The sequence below is a fragment of the Oryx dammah genome, unplaced genomic scaffold (genome assembly GCF_014754425.2).
Source record: "Oryx dammah isolate SB20612 unplaced genomic scaffold, SCBI_Odam_1.1 HiC_scaffold_1, whole genome shotgun sequence".
NCBI classification, from domain to species: Eukaryota; Metazoa; Chordata; class Mammalia; order Artiodactyla; family Bovidae; genus Oryx; species Oryx dammah.
Genome location: NW_024070185.1, coordinates 50,397,668 through 50,417,614, shown reverse-complemented (window position 1 = coordinate 50,417,614; position 19,947 = coordinate 50,397,668). Strand labels below are relative to the sequence as shown.

Here is a 19,947-nt window from a genome sequence, read left to right as displayed (position 1 = left end):
ACATATAAAATATAATATTCTCTTATCACCCCCAAAGAAGATATTCTAACCATTTAAAATAATTATAACCAACCGAAAAGAAACAGGAAGAAAATTACTTTAGAAAGGGAAAATTACAGGAAAATAAGAACTTATTTTATACATATATTCCTCACATTTATCTAAGTGAATACAGGGAGTTTTGGGCTTCCCCAATGGTTTGGCAGGTAAAGAATCTGCTTGCAGTGGAGGAGACACAGGAGATCCAGGTTTGTCCCTGGATCAGGAAGATCTCCTCGAGAAGGAAATGGCAACTGACTCCAGTATTCTTCCCTGAAAAATCCTATGGACAGAGGAGCCTGGTGGGCTATAGTCCAAAGGACTGCAAAGAGTCGGGCACGACTGAGTAACTAAGCACAAGTAGGGTGTATTACTCTTCTTACTTTATATCATGTGGGTATGAAAAAAAAAGTCTCAGGGTAAGTAAAAGTATTAATATTATTTCCACGAGGCATGTTTAAATTATTCTATTCAATAAGCATGATGAAACAGGATGTTTTCTGTTCGAAAACAAAACAGAAGGAGCCTATGTGATAGTATCCAAGAGTCAAGGCCATCACTTCCATTGCTGGGGTGAAAGGAAACAGCTGTGCTCTGTTAGGTCAACATGGGGCTCCCATGGGCTTTGTGGGCTCCAATGCTCATAAATAGGATGGTCAGCTCAGAACAGGCTTCTGGGTGAAGATCTCTATTCTTGTCAGTCCACAAAAGTCCCCTGCTCTTGAAAATAAAAAGTTTTTCTTACAAAGAAAATCACTATGTGAGTACAGCAATAAGCTTCTCCCTTCATACTTATATTCTTGGATGAGTTAAATCAAATCCAACGAACTCTATTTACATGTACCTTTAAAGGTTATAACTAGCAGAAAAGACTATGAACGTAATGCTTTCATCTCTCCTTACTCCAGCACCATCTCTTTCCTGCTACCCTCTTATGTAATCAAAAAAAAAAAAAAAACTAAAGAATTTGAAATGTTTCTTGATTTCAGCTGCAGGAATGGCAGACTCATTAAAAACAGTAGCCAGTGTGTTTTCTGACAAGAGGATTCTGTTTATTAACAGTGTGCCTTTCTTACCCATTTTTTCCTTTGCCTATACTTTTCAGTGCCTTTCAGCAAATTTCGTTATTTTCACATCTGCTGGTTATTTTTATTTCTTCTCCTCAGTATAACATAAAAGGCCTTAAGAGCAGGACTTTTCAAATGACAAGTTCACTGCCAATATGTTTTGATGGGTTAAAAGTTAGAGGAAAGAAAGCAATGGTCCATAAAACTCTTCATCTCAAGACACCTTGCTTCCAAAGTCAGTTTGGGGAGATCTCGGAGAAGAATGGAGAAAAATTCTTGATTTCAGTTCTTGGAATTTAAAGTAAAAAGGGTCCACTGACCACAGCACCTTCTGCGAAGGGACAAGGTGAGTCTGGGGACCAACTCATGATAGCAGTGTCTGTTTTTGTACAATCTGTGAGCTAAGAATTAAGAATGGCTTTACATTTTACAATCTGAGCCACCGGGGAAGTCCCAAGAATGGCTTTATATTTTAAATTGGCTGGGAGGGAATGTCATTTCATGGCATATGAAAATTACCTGAAATTCAAACTATAGTGTTCATTAATAAAGTTCTTCTGGAACAGAATCAGGATTTATATGTTATCCACGGCTGCTTTCCCACTACCATGGCAGGGTCAAGTGGTTATAATAGAGACCATCTATGGCTCACAACGCCGAAAATATTTATAATCTGTACCTTTACAGAAAAAATCTGCTGCCCCCTTATCTGGTGAAGGACAAGTCAGACCACAGGAGCACGTGTCACAGCCTGAGGAGGCAGTAGGTATGCCTCTGACTGCCCTACAAGCAGCCTGGGGCTCAGCCTTGTCCTGTGGGAAATGACTGGTTGGGCAAATGAATTCATACATCCAAGACTGACACAAAATTTCCTAACACTCATATCTCTAATCCAAAAGGGAATGACCCATCAAAGCTCACATTTATGGGACACTTAACAAGACCAGATACCATACAAAGGGCTGACTTGTAGCAACTTTTAATCATCAAAACAATCCTGAAACATAAATACTTTATTCACACTATTTTACAGCTGAGGAAACAGGTTAGAGTGGGCAAGGAGTCCAGGTCCACACAGCTAGGGCAGAAATGAGGTTTAAACCCAGGCTGTCTGGCTCAGGGTTCATGCTCTGAACACTATGGACATGGCTCAGAAAGATCTGAGCTTTTGTCGCTGGCACACTGGGATTAAATGGATTTAAACAAATTTATATATGTAAAGTACTATGTGTAGTTCCTGAGACGTTGTATGTACCCATGTTAGCTTTTATTAATTACTATAAATTTTTACTTTATCCCTTGTGTTTTTAATCTTCACTGGTAAGACAGCCTTATCAAAATCCTATATATTATATAGGATTATATACATCCTTTATATTATATATATACCTTATATATCCTTTATATTAGTTTATCATTTATAATAGCCCCACAGAAAAGCTGAAATGCTTTTGTTAAGCAAACAAAGCATAATAGCTAATATTATATACCTTGTGTGTGCTATGTTTAGTTGCTCAGTCGTGTCCGACTCTTTGCAACCCCATGGACTGTAGCCCGGCTCTTCTGTCCATGGGATTCTCCAGGCAAGAATACTGGAGTGGGTTGCCATGCCCTCCTCCATCTTCCCAACCCAGGGATCGAACTCAGGTCTCCTGCACTGCAGGCGGATTCTTTACCATCTGAGCCACCAGGGAAGAATATCATATTCTTTAGTGGCTATTAAAGAATTCAGTTAGAGTTTTAAACCTCACTGTCATTTTGAAACCTACAGCCAGTGTCCTCAGTCAGCTCAGGCTGCCTCAACAAAATACCATGAACTGGGCACCTAAACAACAGACATTTACTTCTCACAGTTCTAGACAGAGGCTGGGGAGTCCAGGATCCAGGTGCTGGCAAATTTGGTTTCTAGTGAGAGGGCTCTTCTTGGCTTGCAGATAGCTACTTTCTCACCGTGTGCTCACATGGCCCTTCCTTGGTACGCACACACATAGATCTCTCTCTTACTCCTTTTAAAAATCCCACCAGGTGGGTCCCAACCTCATGACTTAATCTAATCCTAATTACTTCCCCCAAGGTCCCATCCCTATCACATTAGGTTTAAGGCTTCAGTACATGAATTTTGGGGGAACATAACCATAGTCTATAATGGCAGTGAATACAGAATTATAGAAAAAAACAAACAGAAATGCATGAACATATAAATGTATATCATACATTGGAATACAGGTTATCACAGTAATTAATTAGAAAAGGATTTATTATGACCTTTATAAATAAGCTTTTGGAAGATATGCTTACATTTTAGATACATAAACATAATGTCACAGGTGGTAATATTATATATACAATCAGCTATGTAAAATAAAGATATGCAAAGAAGAAAAACTGGAAGGAAACAACACTACAATGTTCACACTCATCTCTGGGTGATGGAACTATAAGTCATGTTTATTTTCTTCTCTATTTTCTTATCTAAAAGAATATAAATCCCATATATAACCAGGAAAAGGTGGTCTAGTTTAATATCCTATTGAGCCAAAAATTTATGTGCACTTTATTTATCAGCAGAGTATTTATTAATATGAGTTCTCTTCTGTCCTCTTGGACTCTCTGATCTCACTACCAAAAAAAAAAAAATTATGGGTGGAAAGATAAGCAACTGTAACACCAAGTATGCTCACAAAAATGAGAATACAGGGATCATGTAAGTAACACAGACAGTGAGTAGACTTTTAGGTCAGTGCTGGTCGTATGGGAGATGGCACCTACTTTGTTTTTGGAAAAATAATAGGAGTTGAAAAGAGGGGCTGGTGGCAGTCTAGGTCAGACTAGAATACAGAGCAGAACGTAGACAGAGGGACTGGAGGCCAGAAAGGGTGAAAGGTGGCCTAGGAATGTCTTGAAGATCAACAGGCCTGAAGCCTGGCAGGAGAAATGGTGAGAGATTAGGCTGGGGACATGAGTGCAGACAGGTTAGAGAGTTCTCAAATTTTTCTGAGACCCATAACAAGAAACATTTTGCATATCACGACCTGGGAAACACACACTCAAAAACAAAAAATTTTTCAGAAATACTTATCATTACATTTATATATGAATGTACATAACCAGTGTTTAGAGATCAAATGGGAATTTTTCAGATTAGATATCTGGTACTCCTTGCAAAAATAAAATACTCTCAGAATATATTAAAAATGGCCTTGGAAAGTATTCTATTTTTTCAAGAAATTTTTTAAAATTTTGAGCAAATAATATATGGACAAGCTTAAAGACTTCATGAATGACTAATTCCTTAGGAAATTACAATTGTACATAGAAAATAAAACTCTGCAACAATAACAAAACAAACGGTCTTAGTCCTCTATAAAGACAAAAGCTAGCAAGATAACATGATGATAAAAATGTTTCCTTTATTTAAAGCAGAACCCCTTAAAATCTGATATAGGGAAAAAGATATATACTATATTTAAGAAAATGATTAGAGAATCTCTAGAGACATAGAACAGAGTTAAAGGACTCACTTCCTACCTACCCAATAGACACACAGGGGTCAAATCTGTAGTGAGAGAATTTTACTACTTCTAGTTAATCATAGAACTCTTGTATAATACACTCTGGATGAGTGAAAAATATTATCAAACACAACAGGAAAACATAATAAGTGGAAGCAAAGAGTAAGCAAAAACTTTGAGTCTCTCTCAGTTCAGAAAAAAATAATTCAAATTTTCTTCTATAGCACATATGAGAGACTCTTAACAAGTTTCTATCCAAAATTATAACAGACCAAAAACAGGAAAGTGAGTTCAGAAGGTCACCTATAGGAAACCAACAAGATGTCTAAGCTATTCCAAGATCATCGACTCACTAAGACAACAGCCTTTAAACTGAAAACTGTTTCCCTAATTGCATTCTTTCTCAAGTCATATACTAGTGCTCCTTCAAAAGGTTTGTGAAGTGCTCCCAAGGGTCACGTTCCAGGTGGCCCCAGAAAAGTTGGACGTAACACCTCTGTTGGAAGCTACACCCAGTGGCCATCCCAGGGCCAGACCTGGCATTAAGACTCAGCCCCAGAGAGGGGATGTGCTCGGTTGTGAGCTCCTCCACCCAACTCAACCTGGTTCTGAAAGTCAACACTGGTTATGGAAAGGAGGGGCTACAACTGGAAGGTCTGGAAAGACCCAAAGAGTCCAAATGACTCCTGGAAAAGGTCAGGGGAGAAACTTAACCCAAACAAATGTTCAGGTATTTTTCCAAACCAGATTAGCTGTTGGGAGGACAAGGGAGTGAGAATTAAGTCCTGAGGATTTCCCCAAAGGCTAGACAGAGACAAACACAGAGAGCTGTAGTTTTCTGGAGTTATAATTAAAACAGGATAATTACAGGACGGTTCGTAGGAAAATCTTCCTTCTACTCTAGGCCTTGGGTGGAGCTGTGATAAAATTCCTGAGGGTTACATACTTACTTTCAGGGACTAACCTCAGCACTCTAAGACCCAAGGCAAACTGCTTATGGATTTTTTTTTTAAACTCTTTTTCATTAATGGATGCCCAGAAGATCATTTCTCTTTTTCAGAAACATGGGGTCATAGGGAATTTGGAATTTGTTCTTAAACTTCTAGGAAAACCTCTGGTCCCCTCCCTTGAGCTTGCAGAACTATCTGCTGTTTATAATGTGGAAGGGTAGACAGTGAAAATAACTGCTCTGCCCACAGGGACGAAGAGGGGAAACTGCACTCTCTAAGGTTTGGCTTTCCACCAATATTCAGTGGTCACCCAAACTGCAGGCTTCCATAATAACTACTAGGATTGTGTCCCACCATCCAGATGCACAAGTGCCCTGCCTTCTTGTCATCTGTCCTAACAAATTGCAGTCCCTTATCTATAAAGACATTTGGGAAAAATTAACACTCAAGATCACTATAATAATTTTCAACTGTGAACCAAATTTTTTGTATTTGAGTCTAAAGTTACAGCAATAAAACTTATTCCCATTAGTACAAGTCTAAATAAAACTTATTCCCATTAGTACAAGTCTACGTTCTTAACATTGCCATTATATCAGAAGCCCTGTATGTAAATGTTATTTTCTTGAACAAATTGGTTTCTTGTGTCAGATCTACATAACTGACAGAGTAAAAGGTGGGCTGAGAATCACTCTCTTACAGGAGGACTATCAATCAGCTTTTAGAGAAAAGCACTGAAAACCCTCCTTTCTGATAAAGAATCCGCCTGCCAATGCAGAAGACACAAGAGACAGGGTTTGACCCCTGGGGCAAGAAGATCCCCTAGAGTAGGAAAGGGCAACCTACTCCAGTATTTCCTGCCTGAAAAATGCCATGGACAGAGGAACCTGGTGGGCTACAGTCCACGGGGTCACAAAGAGTTGAACATGACTGAACAGAGAACTTGATTTTCTCTCTGTGTGCCTGATTAGAGCTCTCAGGCTCACTTATCTAGACCATATCTAATTACTGAGACTGGGGTTGGGGAGGAGGGGAATGGGTAAGAAGCCTTTTAAACTTTACCTATTACAACTGTTATTTATAAGCTAATGAGTTTTATACTGTAATACCTGATTCATAACTAAGTTTAGAAAATGAGGCTGTGAGGTCTCTCTCTGGTTGTGCCTGTCTAAACGTTTATGTGTGCATTAGCCTTGTAAGTGAGCACTACTTAATTAGATTAAAGGAAATTAAGTGCTTATATAAATTCTCAAAAAAAAAAAAAAACCCACAAGGTAACTGGCCAGAATTAATTTCAGTTCACGTGAACTGGGAAATATTCAATATTACATTAATACTTGGTATTAACGTTAAAGCTTGTTGATCTAATTAACACAGACATGTCTTTAGAGTCACCAACATTAAACATTAAACATAATATCTTTATTGTGCCTCGGTCTAATAGAAGTCAAATAAGGCCTTATTATATCTGTTGCAAATCTGTCAACAAGAAAAATGATTTGGTATGATGAAATTTTTACAAGTGTAATAAATGCTTTGGATGAACTTTTTGAAAATAATTATGTTTTAGGAATGTCTACTTGAGCATGATCTTTCAGCTTTAAATGATGGAAATCTGTTGAACAGCTTGGTCATTCCCAAATAAAATAAGATACTGAGACATCAATTACTAAATAGAGAAACTAAAGATATTTAGGACTATTAATGAATATGCTTGGAGCTACCCTGAGATATTCTCTATAAAAAAGCAAATGTTTTTAAAATTATCACAGGAATTTATGTTCACCAGTCTACAGAATGCTAAAGTAAGACAGTTCATAATTGCTTCATTCTTAGTTTTCACTAGAAATTAAGGTTTTCAAGAGTTGAGGAGTCTAATTCAAACATGTAATTAGGGTTAACAGAAATAATAAAGGAAGCATTTCAGTATACAGTAGGAAGCTGGATGTATGTTTTTGGCTATATGAGGGTATATAAGGAATAAAGAGGGTATATGAGGAATAGAATTGCATTTTATTAGGAAAAAGAAAAGAAGTCTGCCTGAGAGCTAATGATTTCTGGATGAAAAAGAAAAAGTAATGGATACAGAAAGTGAGGGAGGACTGTGGGAAGTGGACCCTGAAAAAAGAGTTTTGTACATAGTCAGGACTGGCTAAGTTTAGAATAAACTAAATTGAGTAACTATATTTTAAAACTAAGCTGGTCTAAAACTTAAGCTTCTCTCTCTGATATGAGGACAACTTTTCTTAAAATACTGGATTGCCTTTGATAACAGATTTTAAGTTTCTTTACCTTTTAAGTGATCTGTTCTGTATTTGCCTTTGAAATATTTTACTGTTACTTTTTGGGGTTTTTTTTTTGTGAAGTTGCTCAGTCTTGTCTGACTCTGCGATCCGATGGACTGTATTGTTACTTTAGCTAAGTGAGTAACTACTGTTTCACAGAGACCCATGATCCTATTTGACTGAGTAGATAGGATTGATATTTTTCAGACAAACTTCAAAATCTTTTGATATTTTTCTGACAAACTTCCAAAATATAAATTTTTAATTGTAGTTCTTTTGACCTCCAGCTAACTTTGAAATGTTTTAGAAGGCCATAATGCATCTCAGAGAGAAATATTAACTAGTACATTAAATTATTTGGTGAGCATTATTATTACATGAGTGATAACCTTTTAAAATATATATATCCATAATGTATGGATATTATTAATGCATTATGGATTAGTACATTATTATCATTAATAATGTACATTATTAGTACATTATTAATACAGTACAGTCTATTCTAGGTTTTCCTGGTGGTTCAGATGGTAAAGAATATGCCTGCAATCGAATCCAGGGTTCAACCTCTGGGTCAGGAAGATCCCCTGGAGAAGGAAATGGCAACCCACTCTGGTATTCTTGACTGGAAAATCCCATGGACAGAAGAGCCTGGCAGGCTACAGTCCAAGGGGTCACAAAGAGTTGGGCATGACTGAGTGACTAAAACTGGGGTTATTCTAGAAATTACATGGAATTTCAAAAATTTAGTATGCTCTATTCTAGTTATTTCAAAATGTTGCATGTCACAGCAAATTTCTTATCAACTACATTATGATCAGATATTTAATCATGACTCTTTAAATCTTTCTGTCATTTATAGACAGTTGTACTCTGCTAAATCTCAGATTATACTGAGGAACTGGGTAAGAAAGAATCTTAAGGAAACTTGATGACTTCATCAAAAGTTTAACAAGAGGATTAGTTACTGAGTGAACTGATGAATACAGTTATAATGCTTATTTTTCTATCTGAAACATTACTAACTTTTAATCTGTGTTTTCCAGATATAAAGAAACCCTTACCCTCAAACTAATTATGACTTACCAGCAATTTAATAATTACACCTCTGTAAGCAGACTGAAATATCTTTCTTTTATCTCTACCTGACCCCTCCATGGACTGGAAACTCTTAGGCTGCCAGCAGCTTTATCAGATGAAATAGAAAAGCCACCTTCTGGCAGGTGCAAGAGTCTGAAGGTACTTTGCAGACCTCAAAAAGGAAGAATTTACCTAAGCAGAAATCTGTGACAAGTCATTGGCTTGGCTTTCCTGGCTCAGAGATACCTTTTATCAATTGATCACACTTAATTTGTGAAAAAGTTAACCTTGATTTGACTATACTGGAGAAGGAAATGGCAGCCCACTCCAGTATGCTTGCCTGAAAAATCCCATGGACAGAAGAGCTTGGGTGGGCTACAGTCTATGGGACTGCAGAGTCAGACATGACTGAGCGACCAAGCAGTAGACTACATTTGTAAAAATGAGGGTAATTTTAGAGAAAAAGAGACGTTTCAGTGGATGTCAAAATCTAACTCTGTTTACTGAGGCCTGTATTCCCTGAGACTCACTTCCTAGTTCCTTGCTATTATGTTATATTGTTGTGAAATTTAACTGACGTATGAGAATGACACTCTAAGTCTGTTTCTGAAGCATAACTGAGTAACCTATCTTTGGATGAAGATCAGGTGCTCCATGATCTGCAACCAGGAGGTTAATTAACACCAGGGTATGGTCATTTAAACATAAAGGCTCCCCTCATGCTGGGGAAAATTAAACCATACTAGAGATAACCAGCATAGTAACTCTAAGAAACTGGGCTAGGTGCCTTATGGACAGTGCCAATATATAACTTCCCTTAAAGATAAGGATTGGTACAGAACAGATTAAGACGATCTGGGATATAATGGGTCACACCTAATGGAAGTTCTTGACTTAAATTCTTACTTAGGACTTTACTAATACTGCTAGCTAAATTGTTCTCTGCTTTTCCAAAAGTGTGACTCTGGCTCTGATAAAATGAAGTTCCATAACCATACCAAGATCAACAATGGTAATAGTGTGACTCTAGATATGGGAAGAAGCAATGACAGAGAATATTTTCCCGGACCATAAAAGACTATTAAGACAGGTAATCCAGACATTTTTGGCTACTGTTGAGTAACAGTCTTTTATGGTCCCAGAAAATATTCTGTTGTTGCTTCTGTTTACCTCTGACAGGGTCCAACAGTTTCAGGCTAAACTCATGTTACTATGAGAGAGAATGCTGGTTTTGGGTGAAGACTAGCTCGTGGTGAGAGACTTCTACTCTACTAGGCAGGACTATTCCCACTCTCAACAGCAAGTATTTGTAGAAAAGATCTCTACCCCAACTCCCAGGAAGTATATTGAGTATAAAGTCTCTCAGGGGGGAATTGTTAGGGCAACCACTAACTGAAACCACCCTCCAGCCAGGCACCTAGTAACCACTTGCTTGAGTTATCTTACAACAGGAGGTCCTAGTTAAGGAATGCAGATGTAACAAGATATCACCAACTAGAATAATTTAGGAAAAGTTAAAAGGAGAGAGAAGACACCAGTCCATACATCCTACCAAACTCCTAGAATCCTTCTGGCTGGAAGCCATCTTGGCTGAGAGATGCACGTGCCATTAGGAAGGACCCTGAGTTAGAGTGACTGGCCAGAAACAAACAGGAAACTAACCTCATTACCATAAAACCAAAACTGCGAGCCACGTGGCAGAGTAGTTCTCCTGGATTCCCTCACCCTGCTGCTCTCTGCCCCGGCATCCCTTCCCTATGAAGTCTCTTGCTTTGTCAGCACATGCGTCTCCTTGGACAATTAATTTCTGAGTGTAGACAAAAACCCACTCTTGGGCCCTGGAAGTGGTCTCCCTTCCTGCCACATTTTGCGAGCATCTTATTGGCATCCATGCATGCATACCCCAGACACATTGCTGCAGAGCCACTCCAATGTTGCCTTCTAGGCAGGTGTAAGGAAAAAAAAAAAACACTCCACCGTCCTGTGTAGCCAGAGACCTAAGTGAACTCACACCAGACCTAATTAAGAATATATTATGTCCCATCCTAGCCCACCTGCCATCTTCTCTCTCTCATAGAAATGTGAATTTATGAACTGCCCTTAAAAAGTACTCCTCCATGTTTTCATTACCATGGTACTGACCACTGGGAGTAGCAGGGAGATGAGTAAGGGACTACCAAAAATGTCCCAGGGCTCTATAAAAAACACAGGATGAAATTATGTAGAAATTTGAGGAATTATTTGAAAAGTCAGTCTAAGGCAATAGAGATTCAGAATCAGATTTAGAATCAAACGAAAAAACTGAGGTCCAGAATAGTCTATGGACTGACTTATCAAAGTGACCTAATAAGTTAATTTAAAAAAAAAAATTGAGATCAGAATTTCACTCCAAAGCTAACGTTCATTTCCCATTACTATATTCTGCCTCTCTCCCCTCCAAATCAGACTTTGGTCTTAGAATAGCCTAATTAACCCATCTTTATGCCTAAATTCCTATCAGTAACAACTAGTTCATCTGAAAAAGGAATTTCTCTCTCAGAAATCTCTTTTTAGCTTATTTTTTAATGTAAGCACATTGGGGAAGACAATTCTGATAAATCAATGATTTGTTTAACACCACAGGTAAATCTGCTCATCATATGTGAAGCAGTGAGTTTATTCGCAGAGGCCCACGGAACTGAGAAAAGAGGAAGCCAAGTGCCAGGTGATGTCAGTGACAAAAACCGGGATGCTCCTGGGCAAGATATTGTTGTAAGGCTCTCTGGGCACGTGGCCTTGGTCCCCAAATCAGAGCTCCAACAACAACGGACTATGGCACTCAGGTCTACCAAAGGTTAGGTCTGAAGAAGGATGGACACCCAGTGGGAAATCCATCTAAGATCAGACATAGACCCATGCCAATCTTAAGGTCACAGCATGTTGGAATGTCTCAGTGTGTTAGCCAAAGGCCATATAACAGGGAACATATGTCCAAGAAAACTAAAGACAAGTGTTCAGGGCAGACCAAGCAGCATACATCCCAGTGCCAGTCAACAAGAGAGTGCCTGGTTAGATGTCAAAACATCAGAGAGATCCAGTGCCAACTGAGAATCAGGAAGTGAGCAGGAACCCATTGTGGAGAACAGAGCTCCTACTAAGTCAGTGTTAAGTCCTAGGGACCATTTAGAGACTCAATATTAGGTATAAACTTGGACTCTCCTGAGTAGGAAGACATTAGGCAAGAACTAGAAGCATCTCTATTGATGGGACAGGCTCCCTGAAAGAGGAAGTGGGCAGTCAGCACAAGCACTGACTCCCACTCAACAGCTCTTCTTAATGTACACCCAGGTTGTGATTAACAGCTCCTTGGGTGACTTCGATTTAGAACCTGAGTTCTGAGGAATAAAAGAGAATGATTTATTTCTCAACGGAGACACTAGGCTGAAAACTATCTTGGGTGTGATATCCTATTCAGAAACTAACTTCGGAGGGACTGGTGTTTGTTGCTATATTTCTCAGGCAGTTTTCCTGTCTGAAACACTAGTAAGAATACCTTCAGTTTAGGTCCTCCCAGGGATATTTGACCTGTACTCAGGTCAAGAAGCAACCATTAGAACCGGCTATGGAACAAAGGATTAATTAAAAATTGGGAAAGGAGGATATCAAGGCTGTATATTGTTACCCTGCTTATTTAACTTATATGCAGAATACATCATGCAAAATGTTGGGCTGGATGAAGCACAAGCTAGAGCTAGAATCAAGACTGCCAGAAGAAACATCAGCAACCTCAAGATACGCAGATGATACCACTCTAATGGAAGAAAATGAAGAGAAACTAAACAGCCTCTTGATGGGGGTGAAAGGAGTGAAAAAGCTGGCTTAAAACTCAACGTTCAAAAAACTAAGATCATGGCATCCGGTCCCAACACTTCATGGCAAATAGATGGGGAAAAAGTGGAAACAGGGACAGATTTTATTTTCTTGGGCTCCAAAATCACTGCAGCCATGAAATTAAGACACTTACTCCTTGGAAGAAAAGCTATGATAAACCTAAACAGTGTATTAAAAAAACAGAGACATCAGTTTGCTGACAAAGGCCCATATAGTCAAAGCTATGGTTTTTCCAATAGTCATGTATGGATGTGAGAGCTGGACCATAAGGAAGACTGAATGCTGAAGAGCTGATGCTTTTGAATTGCGGAGCTGGAGAAAACTCTTGAGCGTCCCTTGGACTGCAAGGAGATCCAACCAGTCAATCCTAAAGGAAATCAACCCTGAACGTTCATTGGGAGGACTGATGCTGAAGCTCCAATACTTTGGACACCTGATGTGAAGAACCGACTCTTTGGAAAAGACCTTGATGCTGGGAAAGATTGAGGGCAGCAGGAGAAGGGTGCCACTGAAGATGGGATGGCTGGATGGCATCACCGACATGAATCTGAACAAACTCCAGGAGACAGCAGCGGACAGAAGAGCCTGGTGTGATGCAGTCCATGGAGTCACAAAGAGTCAGACACAACTGAATGAATGAACAACAACAGGGCTACTTGTCAACAAACTTTCACAAACTCATCAAAACAACAGGCCCCCAAAGCAGCTCCCCAACCCTGTAAACCTGCATAGACAACAATTCAGAGAGAGTCCTAAGAGTCTGATTTCCAAGAAAGGAAATATGAGACTCTGTGGAATCTTCCAAATCTGGAGTCTGGAGACACTTGCCAACTGTGCCAAAAAACCTGGAGGGTCTTCTCTCAGCCTAGCATTTCTCATCCATGCTCAGAGAACTGGAATTTGGAGGGATCCTCTCCATAAGCATGGATTGGATCAAGACATTTCTAGAAGATACAGCCACCCCAGAACACTCTCCAAGTGGAAGTCACACAAGTATCATACCAGTGGGCTGAATCAAGTCTGTCCTCATAGACAAGAGAATCCTGACATAGAAGCCGTGAATTCCCCAGAAGCCAGTAAAACCATTGGATGTCAGAAAGGCTCTCAGGGCTGTTTTCAGATCACTGTAAGAGGCTGACCCTCCAGCAAGAGAAAAAACCTGGTCTAGACACCCGAGAGTCAGTTTCTAGGGTCTCCCTTAATTTGAATTTAAACTGCTTTCAGGCTCCCTAGGAAACAGGAGCACTAGACTAGGAGAGAACCACCAGATACCTCCCTCCAAGGACCCCAAGCTCTCACCACTCCATGGTCCCCTCTGTGGCTTGCCGCTGCTGCCACCACCCCCACCCCTTGCTTGTCTTACACAAGTGCCTGAGTAGGGGCTTCCTCACTGTTCTGTCCACCCAGCAGCAACTGAAGCCAGGCATCTACCTCTTCCACTTCCTCTCAAAGCTACTCTCATGCCCTCGGCCCTGACACCTGCACGGTGAAGAACAGTCTGTCTGCTTGCCTGCTGATTCAGTGCGCTACTGGGTGTGGCCCCTCGGGCCTCCCATCTTCTTGGCCTCTGGCTGACAAGCTGCCTAGGCCCACTACGCCTTCCTCCCAATCTGCAACTTGTACCCCCTCTGACCTGGCGCCCCTAATAAATTCAAGTTCACACAGGGGCGGCAGGAGGTGGAGACAGGGGTAAGAATGAGTACCTTCTTTGGTTCCAAGAATATAAAACCAAAGCAATTTATCAAATTCGAAGGAAGCTAGTAAGTTTAAAAATGCTCATCAAAATGCACAAATACGGAACTCTCCCCTAACTCTTACCCTAAGAGTAAGTTGAGGGATTTGGCCTTGTAACTTTCTAAAAATTCTACAGATACTCAAACACTGAGTGGGAAATAACTGGAAAGAATTAATAAAAAGGAGGTGGCCTCAGCAGCCCCACCAGTGACTTGTGTGAGTGAGCTGAAGCTGTGACCCTCTTTAACTCACATCTGCAAACTAACCACCCATAGCTCTTGTTAACCACTGACAAATTGATAAACACAGAAGTAGATGGTTCACATGTGGACATTCAAATGCTCACTTTCTGTGTGGAGCAATAATGTTTTTCACAAACTGCGACACTAGGCAAAAGGCTTTCTCTTTAATTTGGGACAAGTTTCTCCAGTTCACAGTTCCACACCAAATATCCCTGGCTTCTGTGAGAGAAGCTCAGGCCCTGTGCAGTCAAGCAAACGTGGACAGGCCATCATGTCAAGTTATTTCATTTCTTCACATGTCAAACAACTTCCCTCTTTTCTGCCTACTAAATTCTTACTCAGCATTGGAGACACTACTTAATTTTCCCTCTTTGGCAACACCATCTCAGCGTCTTCAAGCTCCTTGCCTTGTACTTCTAGCCCTCTAACCACACTTTGATAATATCTCCTATCACATGTGTGGCAATTTTTCATATGTGTAAGGCATGCTCAAACATTTTGGGTTGGAAAGTAAATTAGAACTACCTCTTTGGGAGAACGTTTTGGAAATGTGTGTGAATGTGGCAATGTATTAATACATACCCTCTGGAACAACAATCCCACTGCCAGGACTCTGTCCTGTGTATATACTCACACATGTAAGCAACAAGGCTGTTCTAACACTATTTGCTATAACAGAAGAAATGACTGAAGCGTGGTTCATGGGTTTGGTTAAGTAAATACAATAGAGTACTAGAAAGCTGTTCAAAAGAATCAAAAATCTCTCTATATACTGATATCTGAAACTATTTTCCCAAGCCCATTTAATTTGTTTGATAATGTTTTTTCCCCAGCTTTATTGAAGTATGAATGAAATGACAAATGAATAGAGAATTTGACTTAATAGTTCAAATCAGCCCACTAAAATATGTCTGTCCCCCGTCTCTCTCCCTCTTCCCAAGCCCATGTATTTTGTTTCCCGTGGCCATCACTCAAGTGAAGACAAATTTGGCAATGGTTTTCACTGGACTTCAGGTATGAGATGAAGGGGATCAGAAAATGTCACCCCAAGATGTAAAGATGGGCCAAAGGATGTTGAATGAGATTTGGACTAGAATCCTCTCATTCTAAGCAGGTCTGATAATCTTCCCATGTGGCCGGAAGCCTGATGCCTGTCTGACCTTGACCAATTCTTTTAAATGGCTTATTGATTTTCGTGATGGAAGTAAAGCGGCCTAAATATTTCACTGTCTTGGGAAAATAAATTCAAGGGGCTTTGAAGAAGCAAATGTCAGTGTTTTGGGTTCTTTCATATTTACAGTAAAAACATTACGAAACTTCAAAGATGTCACACATATGCTGCTTATATAACACCTTTGAGAGGGAAAAGGTTTTCATCTAAAATGATCTGAAGTTTTGTATAATTTTTTCCTCTCTGAATAAATGAATCAGTTAATGCTATCACTAGATGACAGCTAGGGATGATTTTTATACTTTCATTTATTTATTCATTGTTCTCTGTACTACAGCTTCTAAATTTTCTATAACAAAAACACATTACTTCCTTTTTTAGCTATAAGATTTTTTTAAGCAAAATGGATAAGTCAGCCATCCAATTGTAGATAGGTAACAATCTAAGATATTTTCTGGAGATACCTAAATCTCCACTGTTAGTTTCAAAAGCTTCAGGGACAAGATCTTATTTTATTGTTCCTTGGAGCGCCAGGGTCTAGCACAGGGCCTAAAATATAAGCTGCATGTATTAAGAAGTATTTAGCAAATGAATTTTGGATATGGCCACTAACCCAAACTCTGGTATAACCTCAGGAAGGTAAAAAAGGAAATGAAGTGGCAGGGCTCTCCTGCCAGCAGCTGACTAGGACTCTGCAAGAACATTCCTTTGGAAAATGGTACCCCTACTGAGTATACACCAATCACCCTGACAGATACTTCAGCCCACATTATAGCTACATGTCCACTGCTACTAAAACCTTCCCGTAAGTCCTCTGTCCTTCTTCACCTAGCTCCCCTCATTTCCACACTGCCTCTGAAATTCAACCATGCTGCTTCACCTGGATCTTGCACTGCAAGAGGCTCTAAAGACCAGCATTATGATGTCCCACTTGTGTTTCTTGTAGAGATGTCCAGTTCACTGCAATACTTAAAGAGAACCCACCCATGAGAAGTTCATTTCAGATCTCACTACTACTGTAATAACTCTTCTCAGAGCAAGTAATACATTTTAATTTTATGAACACTGCGAATCTTAGTAACTGATCTGTTCTCTCTCTCTGCTTGAAGCAAAGAGCCAAATCTACAGGCCTTCTTTAGAAACTTTGCAAGTTCTTACAACATGCATGTCTGTAAGATAACTTTCTCTCCAGTTTCCTCTTATTATTCTTCCCTCCCTCTATAGGACCCCACTTCCTGCATCTTTTTTTTTTTTCAACTCTCATTCAGGATGAGGCATGGGTGTAAACAAACCAAGAAGCTAAGAATTAAATACACCCTACCTTCCAATTCCAAGTTTGCTTTAGACATTTTCAGCCATCTATCTTGCTTACAGGACAAGAAAATAAATGTCAGCACCACCCTTCTTGTTGCTACAGCCAAGGGGTGCGTTTGTGACAAGAAAGTCTGACTGAGGACCAGAGACACTCTCCTTCCCACTTCCTGCCTACCAGGAAGTACATACGATGACAGGAGTTAATGGTAGGCTTTGATGTAAAGCACAGTAACATCACAGTTAAGAGCTCAGACTCTGGGGCCAAACTGCCTGGGTTCTAATTCTGCCCACTCCTCTCCACTCAGTAGCTAATCTTGGGCACTTTAACTTGACCTTTCTTGACTTAGCTTCATTTCCACATCTGTGAAATGGGAACAATACAGGTACTGACCTCATAGGGTTATTGTCAGAGGTAAATGAGATAATACATGGAAAGTGCTTAGATCAGTGCCTGGCACACTGTAAACGAGAGCTAGGGCTATAATAGGCCCCTTCTGTTTTCAACTAAGCCAGGCCATACAAAGTTTCAAGTTGGATTAAAAGTAATATTTCTCACTGTAAATTAGGTCACTGACAGATTATTTCTTCGGTGATCTTATTTTAGTTTGTATCTCATTTACAAATCAATGTGGAGTCTGAATAGTAGTCATTTTTTAACCATTTGCTTTCTGATTTACTGAACAGGAGAAAGCAGTAAGGTCAGACAACAAAAATGGTTCCTGAGAGTGTATTTCCAACTGGTCACAGTGTGATCCCTACACCCAGGCAAATACACAAAAACATATCACGTCCGTGCCCCTCCAGCTGTAGCACAGACGTCACTGAATGTCTAGAGATGAAAAACCTCATGAATGGCTTCTCAGGACCTTCTTTGAAATAAAGTACTCTGTTCAGTTATCAAAGAATAACTCTGCTGTGTTGATTACTTGAGGTCCTGATTTATCCGTAAGTTTAGAAAGCTGCCATTTTCCACAAATGCACTTAGAAGGCAAATTCCTCATCAGACTCCATTTCTAAAGAAACACAGAGCCCAATCCTAGCCATGTCCCACCTTTGCTCACATCAGAGCCAAAGTCCCGGCAAAGTCATACCCCAGTCCACCAAAATTCAAGTTCTGGGTGACTGACTACGTCATACACACGAGTGTGTACAGAATTTTCAAATAAAATGACTTGAAACTACCACTGCATGATGGTGAAGGAAGAAAACGGGATGAGATGAAAGTTGAACAGCTTGACTAAAGTTTAGAAAAATCAAGAAAAAAATCAATCACTGAAACGACTCTCTCCTAATCAAGGTTACTTTGAAACTGGATGTAAATAGATACATTTCAGCCTGTAACATACTGAAGTAAATAGATACATTTCAGCCTGTAACATACTGAAGTTACCTGAGACCAGGAAGAAAAAAGCTGAGAGTATGTCAGAGCCATTCTCATCCATTTCCTACGTCTTCTGTAATCACCTACCCAATGAAGGCATGAGTTTGTTACAGTATCGAATTGAAATGCCTCGGTCCCTTTTAAATTCTTTCTCCCTGTCCCAGAAAATATTCTAGGGATCGAAGAAGAAATGAACAAGGAACATTCGCCAAAAGAGCTGCTTTGAGGAAATCTGACCCTTTCCAGTTTAACTCGACAAACTCACAGAGGGAGTAAAGCAAAGGACTTGTTCAGCACTATAAAGTGACATTTCCGAACAGTAATAACTGAGATTACGCTGCCGCAGCCTAGATTTTTCTAGTCAGGAGCTCAACGCTTTTCCCAAGATCTTAAGGTCAGTTTGCTGCTCCTCTCTAAAGTCCCGAAGGAGACTCGCTCACCCACCCCACCCTATAAGCAGCGCACTTCCCGTTCGCTTTGGCCGGTCAAGAACTCAAACTTGACAGTGACATACAGTGAAGGAAAAAAAAAAAGAGGAAGTGGCTGAAGAAAAAACCATTTCAAAACTCCCCCCCCCCCCCCCGCCCAACAAGGGAGATCAATGGCCCTGTCTTCCAGGAAAGCGTCAATGGGACGTAGCCTTCACATCGATAGGAAAGTTGCAGCGAATGACAACGCTGAAAAACCGAGGGTGACTCCTCTTTGAAAATGAAAATTTTTAAATTCCTCGAAAATCTTGCGATGTGTCTCCTGGAGCGAACGCAACAAATCCCACCCTGGTGCGTGGATCGCGAAAGCGAGGCTCGAGGCCGGGTACGTGCCTGCCCTGCCCTGCCAAGCGGGCAGAGGGAGCGCGGGGCACCGCTGCCGGCCCGGAATCCCCCGAGCAACTCCCTTACCTGGTTTGACTGGTTTGGGTGGCGGCTTCGACATCTCTCTTCCTGGAGCGGCTGATTCTGAAGACCACGCACGGAAAGTCAACCAAACGTGCCTCCAGCCGACACTCCGAGCGCGTCAGTTTCTTTTTGTCTGCTTTGCAGCGGTGCGCCTTCAGGGACCTGTGTCTACTCTCGGCTGCCGGACAAGCCGAGGCAGGCAAGGCGGCTCAGCGAAGTGCCCCGCCCCGCCCCGCCCCGCCCCGTGGCCGACCTAGCTGTCCCGAGCGCGCGGCCCGGCAGACGAGGAAGTGGCCGCCGCCTAGCCGAGCGCTAATTGGCTCCCCGGCTGCCCGCTCCGCCGCTGCAGGAGCGCGGGCGGCGCGCACGGCGGCGCGCCCGGAGGCAAAACCAGGCGGAGCCGGAC

General features: G+C 40.7%; 1 protein-coding gene across 2 annotated transcripts in view; it reads right to left on the bottom strand.

Moving 5' to 3' along the window:
• Nucleotides 1-19,888, bottom strand: part of OSTF1 (osteoclast stimulating factor 1) — a 55,242-nt gene extending 35,354 nt beyond the window's left edge. For both annotated transcript variants that reach the window (XM_040255551.1, XM_040255637.1), the window contains exon 1: nt 19,545-19,888. In XM_040255551.1, the coding sequence (XP_040111485.1) occupies nt 19,545-19,578 (34 nt within the window). In that variant the 5' untranslated portion in view covers nt 19,579-19,888. The remainder of the gene's footprint in view (nt 1-19,544) is intronic.
• Nucleotides 19,889-19,947: the final 59 nt, after the last annotated feature.